General features: G+C 37.7%; 1 protein-coding gene across 1 annotated transcript in view; it reads left to right on the plus strand.

Moving 5' to 3' along the window:
• The first annotated feature begins 3,294 nt into the window (after positions 1-3,294).
• The window catches only part of MEI4 (meiotic double-stranded break formation protein 4), an 88,985-nt gene continuing 76,591 nt past the window's right edge, over positions 3,295-15,688 (plus strand). The window contains exons 1-3 of the mRNA XM_038132145.1: positions 3,295-3,350; positions 3,582-3,680; positions 5,425-5,516. Coding sequence (XP_037988073.1) covers positions 3,295-3,350; positions 3,582-3,680; positions 5,425-5,516 — 247 coding nt within the window. The remainder of the gene's footprint in view (positions 3,351-3,581; positions 3,681-5,424; positions 5,517-15,688) is intronic.

Raw genomic sequence — 15,688 nt, forward strand, 5'->3', positions numbered from 1 at the left:
AGCTCCTACACTTCTAGATAAGGTTCTGAGTTCAGCACATGCTGAAAAATGCATTTGGTGCTGCTGATTTTTTGTGCTTCGCCTAATGCTTAGTTTCTGTGTCTGTTGTTCATTAACAGCACTTGTGAACTTGATTATGCTTTAGTCTTGTCCTGTTTAGGTACTTAATTCTATTTCCATCATTAAATATGCACTAATTCTTTTAATTGAAACTTCTAAAAATATTTTTCAGTAGATTATATCTTTCCAGTATATTGTGAATCTTGTTGTTATAGTATTACATTTCAGCTTGGCATGCTGATGTGTAATGTCCATTCCCCTCTCCTGTTAGGGTTTTATTGGTTGCTATAGTTACCGACTATTGCTCAGTTCATGTCATTTATATAGGCTAAATTCTTAGTGACCCTAAATCTGTTATCATGCACACCTTGTTGTTCCTATATTGTGAGATGTCAAGGCACCCAACATGTTATGAGGAAGACTTATAAAAAAAAAATTAGTAGAGCTTGTCTGCATGACAGTCTGGATTCGCAGGGCTGACTCCCTCCATGCATTGCCATATTTTTACATTTACCTTAAATCAGCCAGGTCTTGTACATGCTGTAACACAGTCTATCTTGATATTTATTATTTAATCTATTAAAACATTTGGCTGTCTCCACACACAGTTGGGGGACCAATTAAAAGTCCAGAAAAACTATACAAAGTTTCTCATGTAATTAGACGTTTCAGGGCATGCTATTAAGGGCCATCTGTTCTCCTGGATGACTGAGTATGACTGAGCAATGAGATGTTTCCTTCTGTGCTCGAGGTTCCGTCTGTCTTGATTCTATATTTGATTAACTCTGTATGGGGGTGGGGACTCAATTTATTTATAATGGTCTTAATCTGTATAGCAGGTTAAGAATGATTAGGGTAGGATATTGAACTGTTTAGCAGTTTGAGATAGCCTTTATTGTTTCAGAGCAAATAAGTCTCTTGAACATTCTTTTAGGAGAATCCCCACTGCTTTTCTGTTGTTTACATTTCCCCACTGCCTGGTTTTTTTACTTTGTTATCAGTGATCCAATTTTGCCATAGAATAAATGGTTACAACTAGAGAAAAAACACTGCCATTTAATGCATTTTGAATTTGGCTAGTAAAGCCAAGCAGATCCAAGCAGTGCAGCAAAACATATGCTGTAAACTTATGAGAACTGGCTTGCTTTCCCCTTGGTAACATCTGTGCAGGCTCACCAAAGCTAACGTAGAACATGCCAGACTGCTGCAAACCGTGGAGATACCCAAATTAACTTTTAATTTAGGTATTTCTGCTGTTCTGCCAGCTGTGATGTGCCAATACCCTTAAGAGCAGATTTCAGTCACTTTTTATCAGTGCAGCTGGCTGCCTACACTTTTCTAAGTGCCTCTAAATCCTAACAGAGCAATGACATGCAGCAATACTTTTGTTTAACACTTCTAACAACAACTGATGGTTTTAGTTAGAGTTTCGCATTATCACACGCACATTTAAAACTTAAATCTGGCTCTAAATAATACTTCAGCTTCATTGTATAATTTTTTGCAAATAGGATCCAAGGTCTCTTATGCTCTGCATATAGGAAAGTATTTACAAATCTGTGCTAAGCCAAGACATCTGGTCATTGTGTTTTGGTTACAGCAATGTGGGTTTTTCCATCTACTGTGTTTTCTTTGACATTTCACCCACTTTATGTACAGCAGTTATATCGATCTTCAAACAATACATTCACTTATTCACCTAAATGCAACATTGTTCAAAAAATTAAACAAGAAATAAGAGTTTATGACACCCTGTTGCACACTTAGTGCTGCTAATGTCACTGCCCTAGCATCACCCTTAGGCATGTAAACCCTGGCACTTTCCCAGGCTTCCAGCTGATTTTAGGAATGGTTATCATAAACAGTTTAAAACTAGTATTTGATGATAATTGTAGGCACTTAGAATAGAAACATATCACCAAAACTTAGATACAGTTAGCTATCAATGAGAGAGTTAGCTGCCTTTCACTCCCTTTAGTGTCAGCAAATAATACCAAGGAATTTCCAATTTGAAGTAATTTTTCCTGACTTAAAGAAGATGTGCAATTGGGTACTTCACTTAGACTGAGGTACCTCACTTGGACTCCTGTATCACCTAGGAGCCCACATTCCTCATCCCTATTGAAGAGGTCAATCTTAACTTCTCTTTTAATTCCTTGAAGTTAACTTCACCACTCCCATATGTTTCCTTGGCCTGCAATGTGATGAACTGAGTATTTTTCAGCAATTAGTATCTGACTCTAGAAAATACTTCTTTTTCTCTCTTGAGGAGAAAGTGCATGGATCTTTCTACAAAGAAAATATAAGTGCAGCTATCGTGACCATGCAGCTACAGCTGTTAATGATGCGCGCCACAGCGAACATGATTCATACAGTCATCTGGAATTTATTATCTACTGTGAAGGAGATATGGACTTTTTTGTGTAATCAGAAAGATAATATAAATTCCATCTTGAAGAATCTTTCCTGAAATGAAAAGCCTAATTTCTCTTATTATTATTCAAAGTGAGTAAAGTTGTTTAAAGAACACCACAAAAGCTATTAAAACTTTGACAGATGTTCTGGTGAAATGTGAAACTGGTTTTTTTTTTACCTTCATGAATAGCATTATTTCATTATTGTGATAATTCTATGATCAGAAAACTGGAAAAATTAACTTTGATGGATTTTCTTTTTTCCTGGAATGTTTCTTTCATAAGAGAACGGCACAAGAAATCTGGAAGCATCAAGATTTGGCAAGTAATTAAATCATTCAGAAAGTGGAATTTTAATCCTTATAGAAGCTCTACTTAAAGTGTCATCTCACAAATGTGTTTTCATCTAGGGAATGGTCATGTTGGCTGTCTGCTCCCTTGACAATAATAATGTACATCTGTTCTCCCGGTTTTCATAAAATGGAGGATAGTATAAATCACTGCAGATTATATAATTACTGCACAGTAAAAACACTGCATTTATAGATGTTTTCTATGTATTTTTCTATGTCTAGACATTGACATTGTTTTCTATGTATTTTTATATGTGTATGGCTCATGTGCTACAGTAGTGGCTTTGCTGTCTCAAAATTCAATAATAATCAGGAATTCTTAACAGGTTCCTTATTTTTCTCCATTTTCATCATAAGAATACACATTATGTTACAGAGAACTAAAAAACAGGAATGCACATGAAAGTCATGAAAGTCAACATTTGAAAAGTTTATATATTATATATATGTAATTTTCCTGCTACACTATGAGCAGGATGGAAAAAGATGAGTTTTCTGCCCCTCTTGGCTTTTCTGAGCCCTGGTAAAAGGTATCTAGGTTTTTCAGGCTCCTCCCCTGCCTCAGCAAGAAACATAGGACATGTTTTCTTATAATTGAGACAGTAAAGCCTCTGCTATTCAGTGGTGTCATTTTCCATTACAATACTTCACCTGTAGACACAGCAGATCCTTCTTCTCTCAGGATCAAAATTAATTACAGGTTTTTATCCTATGTAAAAATTTCTTTGTGATAATGTGTTGTTTTGCATGCTAGGGAGGAGGTCACAGGAGATCACTACAGCCCGATCGGGCTGCAAGAACCCGTGAAAAGTTCAGAGCTATTACCAGTGACAATCCTGTTCATAGGGGAATTGTAGGTGAAGTAATTTGTCCCCCAATGACCCTTGAAGCTTGTGTCCCATCTGCCTCAGCCTGAGGAGCCCCAAAGAGCCTGGGTGACTTGTGTCTTGTGCATTTCTCCATGAGGATGAAGCCCCAGTGGCACAAAAGGGGTGCTCCTGTTTTGAGGAGCAGTTGCAAAAGATACCCAGGGGAGCTTCTGCATCAGTGGGGTTAGGAGCTTTTTGGGAGTTTAAAGCTTGTTTTTGTTGAGGAACAAATGAGAATGGATATATGAAAGCTCTCCTGTTAGGCAGAATAATATAGACTCTGTGTTCAAGATGTATTTTAATTAAGGGTATCAAAAATAGAGTGTCATACAGTCTGAATGCTAGGGATGATTTAACAGGCAGAAAGAACAATGAGTGAGAGCTTAACAAACTAATATAAGGTTGGAAAACAATATTTGATGACTTTTTAATCACTGACTTTCTCAGTATGTAGAGGAAGATCATTTATTTCCCCAATGCTTCAGTTTTTTTCTGTACGGTGGGGATAATAAAACTGCTTGAAATAAGCCTTTTAGGGAGAAATGTTAAATATTGGCAATTGCTTACAGCTTTGATCAAAGAATCACACTGGCTATTTACTTTGGGCAAGTAAATGCTACGTGTAGATACAGAATTTCAAAGTATAATAGGTTATGAAACCATGATATGGTAAAGCATTCCTCTCAGACTTGTGAACTAAAAAAGCCAACTGGACATGAAAGGGCCTTTGACAATCTTCAGAGGAAAGAACAAGTTAGCACCTTTAAATCTGAAATTATAGATAAATACATTTTCCTTCCTTAAACCCCCTGTAGTTTCAATTAGGGATTCTGCTTCTCACTTCCCTCCCCAAGTGTGGCACAATGCTGCTATGCATTATTGAATATGCTGCTGTGCCTTACTTGACCCCAGAGGTGACTGCTTCTTGACTGGATGAAACGAGTCACACATTCCTTGAGTACTTCATCGAGAGATTGTGACTAGCTTAATTAGAGAATGCTCAAGAAGTGTTGTGAGATACTTGGATTACATGCCAAAGGCATATAATGTATAAGGCCAAATTAATTACGAGCATTATCTTGATAATCTTTATTATCTTGATAATCTTGATCTAAAGAGTAATTTGAATAAGGGGAGAAATAATAACAAGATCCTTTTGAGTCCCATACAGCACGCTTTGTTTTTCCACATAAAATATCTCCTGCATCATTTAAAATGTTTTTGTGGAGCAGAGCAAGGCAGTGCCACTCAGAAGTGCCAGGAAAATGCACAGCCAGATGTGAGTCATTGCTGAACTCCAGCATTTGTTTCTTTATTCACCTTTCAAGCACAAGACAACCTGTTCCCTACTGCAGAGTTGCCTGCAGGTGCCTTGATGGAACATGCAGTGAGGAGCCTGCCAGACAAGGGGAGGGTTGTTTGATTTTCTTCTGAAGTTTGAGGAATTATCTTCATTTCCTGTGAGCACCTGAGGTGATGCGGCACAACCATCCTTGTGCTTGGGTGAAATTCTGGCATTTCTGAAGTCAAAGAAATCAAAGAAATCAAAGAAATCAAAGAAATCAAAGAAATCAAAGAAATCAAAGAAATCTTCCCTTTTATCTTTCAGTGGAACCAGGATTTCCACCACATACATGCTTCAGTGCCATGCTCTTTCAAGTAAAGAAAAGTGAAGTGCTGGAAATGACACGAATTTCTGAAGCCATGTGGTCAATTTCCCTACAAAAGTAGAAGAATCAGACTGAATGTAACTGATCGATCACCAAATCAGTCTTGGAAGTTGGATGGCCCGAACAGCTTCCACTACAGCTTTTTGCATGGTAAGCTTCATACATTTTGTGGATACCTAGAAACTTTGATAGCAGGTTTACTTTAGTTAAATCTTAACACAAGGAGATCAGATTTCTAAGTCCAAACTTTGTATATTTCTAGGCTAGATTCTTTTGATTAAATACACATATCCACAGTGTGTTTAAGACATCAATTCTAGGATGAATTGAGTTACTCCTTAGATCTGCATTGACTCTTAGGAGTAACTGGCTACAATTAGTCACATGAATTTCATACTTTTTACTTATTCTTTTTAAGTACTCTAGGGTTTTAATGAAATGGGGCTGGAATACTAAATTATTTAGTGTTACTGAGCTAGTTATCACAGAAACATGAGCAAAGAATTGTATTTTAACTTTACAAGCAGGGCATCTCTGCAAAATTTTCCCTTTGATTACTACCGAATGGAATATTTCAGTTGAATAACCATTTTCTTTTCAGGTATTGAACAAATATCTCTAACAAATACTCTTCCCACCAGCTCCACTTATAACACCAGAATTCCACAGGCAAATTTCCTTTGAATGTAAAACCTGGGGTGACTGTCTAAAGCCAAGCATATAAATGGCATTCTGAACATTTAGTTCTAGTCCATTTATTTTTGTTTACTTCTGTGCTTCATTATAATGAGATACACATTTTTGTGTATTGAGGACTATAATTACTCGTGTCCATAGAGCAGCTCAGCAGAGAGTATAATTATTGCTCACATGTCAGCTCAAGGCAAGAATTAGACTCAAAAGTCTGACACAGTCATTACTCCTACTTTTTAATTTGTTCACCTCCTGGTAGCACCTAACAGATCACCTATGGCTGTCCTAATTTTTCAATACAAAAAGATTAAACTCCTACCTCTCTATCCTTTTTTTATGAGGGATATAGTCAAACCTGAGAATGAAGCTGGTTCTTCATTCATGTCAGAAAGACACAGAGCTGGTTCTGGGACAGGACCACAGGGCAGCACAGGGCAGCTGGCCATGTGTGCAGCACTGCCAACATCACAGACACATCTGAGGCTGCAGAAACGTGACATATGGTCCTAGGTGCACAGGGGTAGAGGGCGTTCTCTTTCTTTGGTAAAATCAAGCAAGGCCTTGGAGAAATCTAGGCATTTGCCACAGCTGGAGAGATTTTTTCAGTCTGGAAGTGACATAGCCATTGTTCATGAGCTATGTGTAGATCAAAAACTGGTTTGATGTGTCTGCCAAAGACCCCTTCAAGATAGGGGCTACAGTAGGGATGACCAGAGATCCTACATTGTATGCTCTCTGTAGATGCCCCTCATGCCTGTCCACCTCCAACTGCACCTTGCTCCAGAATTCAAAAGCACTTTTAGCACAGGAAGATGCTGGACTGTCCCTTACTCAGCTGAAGAATGGGAGCAGACAAGGGCTGCTGTCCAGCACAGGACATCCACTGCTGTTACGCTGGCCTGTGCACTGCTGACACTTCCGGTTTCTTCTGTTTTCTGTCTGGGGCACCATTAAATTTCCTGAGAACTCTCACAGTTCAATACAACAAAAACCTTTAGGCTTTAACACAGTGCATTTGGTTTATGGTTTGTGCTATTATTTGGGCAAAACCAAACAAGGTATAAAGCCACAAAACCTTCAACCATCCCTCCTTTGCCTATTACCAGTGAATCCTGGTCTCTAAATAATTTAAAAATATCTGGTACTTCGGCTTTTTTGGCTGGCTTTCTCTGAGTTTGTGTGAAGATTTTCCTCCACAGCAGGAAGCCCTGACCATCGCAGTGCTATATTGCAGGGCATGTCTGCATACTTCCCATTATTTTGGGAACTACAGACAAAGGTACAATGCTGCAGTTGGCCAAGATTTCTCCATAAGGCCCTGGTAAGGTACATGACCCTACATAGAGATGACTACCCTGCTCTCCACCCTATGACTGAGTGAATAAAGAAATCACTTTTTCCTCTATAGTCATACAACTAATTACAAAACAATAATATTTTTTCAGAAAATTGTCTCCATTACAGCAACATTTGAAGTGGTAAGGTGAGAGTGAGTCAGTTGCGAAAATTAAAAATTCTGCTTTAATATATTTTAGTAATTAATGTTCACAAACAAGCACAAATTAAGTTTGTTCTCTATATTTTAAATTAATTTTTACTCTTCAGTTTATAAGACTCATGTCTCACTATATGATTTTAGGTTGTTTCATAAAATTGCTTCAAAAGAAATGATTCTGTAGAGTTTGCATATATTTGATATATATCTTTGAAATTATTTGTTCTTGTGCATGTTTTTAGTTACAGAATAAAGACTGCTTAAAGTTTTATTGAGAAAATTCAAGTAATTCTCTTATAACTAAATGAAAAGCACATCATTAAAAGAAGATTTAAAGGCAAGAAAAAAATCCTTTTATGAGAGCACAACTCTTGAATAATTACTTCAGCTCTGGCACTGAATACTTCGTTATTTAATGAAATCTTAGTATGCAGTACTTTATCCCAAATGTGTCACGAATTTTCAGTGAGAGAAAATGAACTTTGGTCCTAATGTGTACTCTAGGAGTGAGAGGCACATGGCAAATATTATAGCAGTTCACCCTGAATGTTATTTGCTCAGGTATCTTGGTAGTATCTGGAGTGTCAATAACAGGAATTTCAATGTTCTCTTGTCAGGCCATGCAGGAAAAAAATGCATCAGAGTCCTTGCTTCCTCACCCACCGGCTGTGGATCTCTCATGCTGATACACAATCCGTGTCCCCAGGTCTCCCTCCAGCACCCCTCACTGTGACTCAGCGGCAGCTCTTCACCCTCCTGTGGTGTTCATGCGAGCCCTTCTGCGCCCATTCCGGGTGGTGCTCGGGGCACCACACACTGCTGGCCATGCCTGAACCCCAGAGTGCAGCACAGTGTCTGCACTGGGGCTGCAATTCCTCTCACTGAACCTCTGCTTTCCAAAGGTTAGAAATATAGATATTACTCCAGTCCCTTTCCAGTTAATGGAAGGAGACAGGAACAGCTGGCCAAGATTTCTCTGGGTGGACCTCAGTGCTATCCAAAGGTGTCTGTCCTGCACCTACAGGGACATCAGCTGGCTAACACTAACTGCATGTGGCATTGACAGGTCTCAAGAGTTTGCAGAGACACAGCTTGACCTTTACGTGCACCAAAATGATTTTAGCATTAACAGAACCATTTCTGGCAAGCACGTTGCTCTACATAAGGAAAGATCTGCACATGGTCCTCCCAGTACTTGGGCCTGATATTTCAAATGTTGCAGATTATAAGATGCAAGAGCAACACAAAAAAAAAGTTTTCTCAATGATGAAGAAACATCATTAGAAGCTAGTGAAATACTTTTCTAAACCATTTAAACCATTTTACCAATAAGTCAGGTGGAAACTAAGTTAACTCAAAAGAACTACAAATACTGATTTTTGAAAATTAATAAAATAAATGAAACAATACTAACATTACCTGAGCAAAATTAAAGTTGGAACCAAAACAAGAAGAAGCAAATTATGTATATTTCTCGAAGATAATTGCTGGAAGTATATTTATGTCTCTAAGTACAAAGGGGAAATTGAAAATACCATTATTTATGTCTCAGCACTTTTAAAGTAATATTACATATATAATTCCAATGAGTGTAAGTTCAATTAAAAGCCATGCAGCATAGAAGAACTGTGCTCTCATTTTGTAAGTGTTTCCTAATAAGTAAGTGAACCACAGAGCAAATTCTCTTTATTCATAACCTGCACAGAAGAAGACAGAGGTAATCAGTGGAACAAAAAAATCTGTCAGTGTCCGATATGAAGTTCTTGTTTAGAGCCAAATTAAACTTCTCAGCTTATGTCTGTCACTATTTGTTGATTTTTTAATGTTAAAGATATATTTGAATAGAAAGCCATTTGTAAATATGAAATAATCTAAAATTTGATTAAATACATTTATCACAATGTGATTTTAAAGACTTTGCAGTTTATTGAATAGATTTTAAACTTTTTTGGAGAAAAAATACTTACTTGCTTTCTTTCTAGCACTACCAGTTACTTTTTTACAAATACACTTTCTGTGCCTTATTTTTTCATGATGGAGATGTTTTGACTGATGTCACAGTTTTAAAAGTCAGTGAAAAATCTGTTTCACTGAAGTGGAAGCCCTGATCAGGCATTGCTTTTTCTTCTTAAACCTGAAACAAGTATAAAAGCATGTCTTTTGGAACATTTAGATCAACCTTTTTTTCCTGCTCATGAGCAAAGAATTCAGGAGTGAAAGGAAAAGACAAAGAATTTCTCTGTGACAGGAGACAAAAGCAGGGGAAAAAAAACCCAAGACAAAACAATAAAAAAGCCTCACCATTTCTCCTTAAAATCCTTAGGAGACCTAGTCTCCCTCTCAGTTTGTGTTTTGTGGATGGAGAGGTTTGAGCTGATTGATGACAGAGTTGCGTTAGCAAAAGGACCATTTACTGAAGTGAGGAAAAGTAGCTCTTCAGTCAAATACTTCCATATCTTTTGCTTTTTCCAGTGACTCCTCTGTACTGTTTTCTGAAACAACATGACTATGTTGATTACTGCTGCAAGAAGATTATTACTGTAAAAATGTTCAACTGACAAAGATTTCAGAGTGTGTATTATTAATTTGTATGAGTCAGACCTTTGTTGGCAAAATCTCAATGGAATTGCAAAATACGGTTTTCCAGCTTGGCAGACTTGTACCAGACATGTACAACTCTACACAGAATTCCACTTCCATGCATCAGAGAGAAGGTTTTCAGCATGTTGCAAAATGAACAAACAAAAAAACAACAACACAAAAAAACCAAAAAAAAACCAAAAAAACAAACAAACAAACAAAACCCCAAAACCAAAAAAAACCCCTCTGTGTTTATCTCAGAAGATGCAAAACAACTGTCTGAATGTGAATGAACACACACACACACACTTATTAAATGTGCTCTAACACATACATGCAGCGTCAGTCAGGCTTCTAATATCTACACCCAAAATTGAAAAGAGGAACTGTTTGACACAAGACCATACTGACAAATGCCAATACTGAACTGAAAAGGTGGGGATATATTTTTTAAACTCTTCCTCTTACTGTCACCACCAATATAACTGACAGAGCTATCCTATCGCTCATCAATTAATTTTTTAATTTCTGTAGGTGAAAGCTAGATTTAAACAAAAGCCTTGGAGGCATGAAGTTTCATATAATACTTCAGTAAACAGCCAGTTTTATCAGTTTAGATTTCATTCACTTGTGAGGAAAGTATAAAAGAATCTGGACATGTTATTTGAGCTGTTTACAAGAATTTACAGATCAATGGTAAAAATCAAGTTATAGTAGTACTGCTGATTGAAACAAAAAAAAAAATAGAATGAGTGAAGAAATTTAAATTAAAATGTCCAAAACTTCCAAAATATTTAGAAGACTGGATTTCTTCTAAAAGCCTTTTTTTCTCAATTTAGCACTGCTCAATAAAACTGAGAAGCTATTAAGCTAAGTGAATAAACTATCAGAAGCTACTTACTTTTTGATGAGTCAGCATATCCAATTGTAACAACAGCCCTGGTGTCAGATTAGGAAAACTCATCTGTCTAGATAGGATCTTAGAGGAGAAATGTCAATGTCAAAATAACAAATGGTTTCCATGTAGCTTTAAATTTTTATTTTGCTTCCTAAACTATATAAGGAAATTAAATCTTATTCTCTCATATACCAAGGAGGAGCTAGGCAAGTTTAGCAACAATATTTTGGATAGATGGTTACACATAATATACTGAGTATTGCAATAGGATGTGACATGCTGCACATTGCAAATGGCATAAATCATTAAATGTTTTAATGTTGAAGGCCTTAAAGTAATTTATGCAATTTACTGGTTGGTCCACAAGTCAGTGTTTCAAGATTTATCTTATACTGCTATGGGTTGTTGAACAATGTCAGTGGTCAGTTCCCTTCTTTTCCCTCTGCCTTATTTTGTGGTTGTCATTAGCAATATTGCTTAATGCTTTATTGAACCTCTATTTGCCTTTTTTCTCACTATGTAGATATATTTCTGTTCCCTGTAGCCAAGTACCCACAGAATGATATGAATAGGATCATCTTTAAAATGTAGTGTCATTATGAATACTTGCTTAAGCACACAAAAATTGCTTGGGTTCAGAGGCCAGTAAATAAAGGGTCAAGCCAATCTCTGGTGCTATTGTCAAAGTCTTCTTATTTTTCTACTTAGATTTGTACATACACAGAAACATATGATTGCATTGTTCAAAAGAATACTGGAGTCACATTCATAATTTCTGTTTGTTTTGTAATAGTATACACTCCACTTTATCATCTTAGAAAATCAAGAAAAGACAATTGTGGGTTTTGTTCATCACTGTTCAGCATACAAAGTGTTACTCCAATCTATTTGAAATTCTATCTGAAATTTTAGCACTGAGTGATTGTTGAAATACACACAGAACTGAAAGGAGAATCCTATAAACTCGATTAAAATGGAAACACAAATATTAAGCACAAAATATCCCACAAATTGTCAATTATTCCTTTAACATCATCCTGTTCTACAAGGCAGCTGTGAAAGTAAATTACTTCCTTGTTGGAGGAAATACCAAGCCAAATGCTATTGCTGTACCCTCTGATTTAAAAAGAAGATGCACAAAGTCAAAATCTTTTATTCCCAAAATGTACCTGACATTTTATTTTTCATCATGCCTGTTTATATGTGTTACAAGATTTATTTTTATGAAATGAATGGAGAAAAGAAGACAGTAGAAATAAAAAGTGAAATCAAGGCAAAAATAAACTACCTATGTTTTATTAGTTATTATAGTATATCAGCATCTCTCTGTAAAAATAACAAATATCCCTGGTACTGTGATAATTAGCTGCTTTTTGTGACAAGGGATATATAGAAGGCACTATTTCACCACAAACTGTATGGGCTTTCATTGGTGGTATCTAGTCTTCTCAGGTCCATGCAGCCCAAAGTCCACCTGGAAAGAAGCTCCAGTTCCAGCTGCAGATCCACATCTCCGTGTCCCCTGACCTGGTCACTCTTGTCACGTGAAATCTTCAAGGTCAGCATTAAGTAACTTGTGCTTTTCTAGAGAGGTAGGACAGGAACAGTAAGTCCTGCCTGGGGCTGGTGCAAGCACTGTTTGTCTCATTTTTATATCATGATTTCCTTTCATCACCTGTTGATGGAAAGAATGTAATTAGACTAATACTAAATACAAAACCACTTCATATTACATCCATGAGCAGTGTTATTGTAGTGTAAATTCCTGCCAGTGAATGGAGGATGGATAAACAGAGATATTTTTCTCCTGTGCCTTTGTCTCATTAATAATATCAATGAGCAACATCAATTGCCTTCTTAGGCAGGTTGGGGAACACAAGCAACTGTGGCTGTTCATTATCCCATTTACCCAAGTAGTCTTTGCTAAATAGGCACATATTTTTCTATCCTCACTGCACAGACAAGACAAGATTGATGGAGATCAAAAAAAACCAAAAAACCCAAAGATAAACCTAGAGGGACCGCAGGTATTTATTTAATGACAGGAACATTTACCTGATTTTCATAAGGTATTTGCTCACTTGAATTGAAACCATTCATAATAAGGAATAAGCAATTCACTGAAATTTGAGAATTAGCCATCAAAACAAGTCTGTTTTATCTGCTGAAGTAAACCAAAAAGAAAATTTCACAGGGTCTGATACAGTCAAAGGTAGAAATCCTTCCTCTTCGTTACCCTCCCCCAGATCCTTACACCTTGTGTCCAGGAATACATCGCGTAAGAAACTTGTCAGTTATCAAAACTTTTAACTCTAAGACTGTGATTAGACAGAAAATAGAAATATGTTTCAAAATTAATGCAGTAAAGAACTATGGCAGTATAAAAGAAGCCTTATGCTTCATTTCAATATTTCCTCATTTTAGTTATTGGTTTGCAATATCAGCATCCCATTAGAGTCTAAGCTACAAAGACTTCAGGATAATAGATCTTCCTTTAGGCACCAGCGTTTGAAGGGAAAAGGACAATTTAATATTCTAAAATCAGTGGAACTGTGTGGGCAGTAAGGAAGAGGAGCTTATCTGTAGATTTACTGTGAAACAATTACACTCCTGCAAGCTTTAAATCCCTCTCCTACTCACAATTAAAGGCATAGATAACTTCCTAATGTACAGAAGCTGACAGATCAGATGATGGAAAGCCAATATCTATCACTCTCTGTTTACTTCTTACTTTGTATGGGGAAAATCAGCCATATGCAGAATTCATTTGGGATAAAAAGAGCCTGGGTAGCAGTGCATAGTAGGAAAGAGTTTCATCCATCAACTTTCCCCAGAAAGACAGGACTGGATGTTTCATTTGCAGGGCAGAGGAGGAGATACCAAAGGAGGAAGCAATCAGTTCAACAACAAAGGGAAAACGCTCAAGCAGAATTTCAAGCTCCTAAATGACTTCCTGAAAGGCCCTTGCACAGCTCCTTATTGGTTCTTTTGTTTGTCCTCAGAAAGGCAATTGCCAGAAACTTGATTTCAATTTGAAAGCTTCCATTTATAAAGAATGCAGTACTAAAGGAACCAACCAATGTGGCATATTAACCGGTACAGTGAATCAAATCTTGAAGACTTTCTTCAGAGTTTGTGTTTTACAGCCTATAAAAAACTCTAGAAACCAGACCTGGCAGAATCTAGCACTTCAGGAACCCGAGAATTTGGCCTGCTGGGTTTACCTGTGAAGCTCTTGCCTCCAACTTTTAAACAGTTTGTACATCTAAATTCAGTTTATGTCACTAGTAAAATTAATCCAATCCACCAACAAAGCCTACATTTAATGCACATTACTGTTCTCTTATGTCAGAGAAAACTATGAAAGTGATCCTGCTGAATCCAAAGCATCCTATGACTCTCCTAAAGCTCTCTGGAGGCAGAGACTTGCCCACTGCAGGAGGAGGGATTACTGCCTGTGAACTCATCGTCTGGGATACTTGGATTGTCAGCTTAAGTACTTTAAAACTTTCTTCTGTGTCCTTATTTTTCCCATTAATCTCTTATCTTATGCAATATAAAAAGAAGACTGACAAAATAAATTGTGCAAGTAGGAATCCAAATGAGTAGTTTGGCTTGCCTCTGAAATATCAGTAAAAACATCCCCATTTTCACATTACTTTTCAAATTTCTGTATTCTTCCTTTTCCCCATCTCTTAATTTCATAGGAGATTCCTGGCTGATGCTTATTTGTCATAAAGATTTTGTAAGGAATTTTTGAAGGGGGAATTAATTAAGATGTCCAGTAATAGCTCACTTTTGTTAACTCAAGCACAGCATCACCAGCTGGGCAAGGGAGGGGATTGTCCTGCTCTGCTCTGCACTGGGGCGGCCTCACCTCAAGTGCTGGGGGCAGTTTTGGGCACTACAATGTAAGAAGATATTAAACTATTCCAGAGTGTCCAAAGGAGGGCAACAAAGATGGTGAAGGGCCTTGAGGGGAAGCCGTGTGAGGAGCAGCTGAGGGCACTGGATATGTTCAGCCTGAAGAAGGGGAGACTGAGGGGAGACCTCACTGCAGTTACAGCTTCCTCATGAGGGGAAGAGGAGGGGCAGGCACTGATCTCTTCTCTGTGATGACAGTGACAGGACTAAGGGAATGGCCTGAAGTTGTGTCAAGGGAAGTTTAGGCTGGATATCAGGAAAAGGTTTTTAACCCAGAGAGTGGCTGGGCACTGAAACAGGCTCCCCAGGAAAGTGATCGCAGCACCAAGCCTGATGGAGTCCAAGAAGTGTTTGGACAGTGCTCTCAGGCACAGGGTATGATTCTTAGGGATGGTGCTGTGCAGAATGTTGAGGGACTCGATGATCCTTTTGGGCACCTTCCAACTGAGCATAGTCTGTGATTCTATGACTGAGGAGACCTACACCTTCCTCCATCTGCCAACACTTCTGGGTTCAAACCCTGATGCCTGATGTTTGAGACTTGGTGTATTTGCAAAACTGCATGAAACAACTTGCACACAGAGTCTGCTTGCCAGGCCCAGCAACTACACAGAAGCCTGACAGATTCCAGCTAAGAGCTGGAAAGCAGCAGGTCCTCTGCTGAACTCAGAAGGAAACATACCAGTTTCCTGGGTGCTAACCCAAAGGCCCACAGATGTAAGGGATATGTGA

This window comes from Motacilla alba, chromosome 3, assembly GCF_015832195.1.
Source record: "Motacilla alba alba isolate MOTALB_02 chromosome 3, Motacilla_alba_V1.0_pri, whole genome shotgun sequence".
NCBI lineage: Eukaryota > Metazoa > Chordata > Aves > Passeriformes > Motacillidae > Motacilla > Motacilla alba.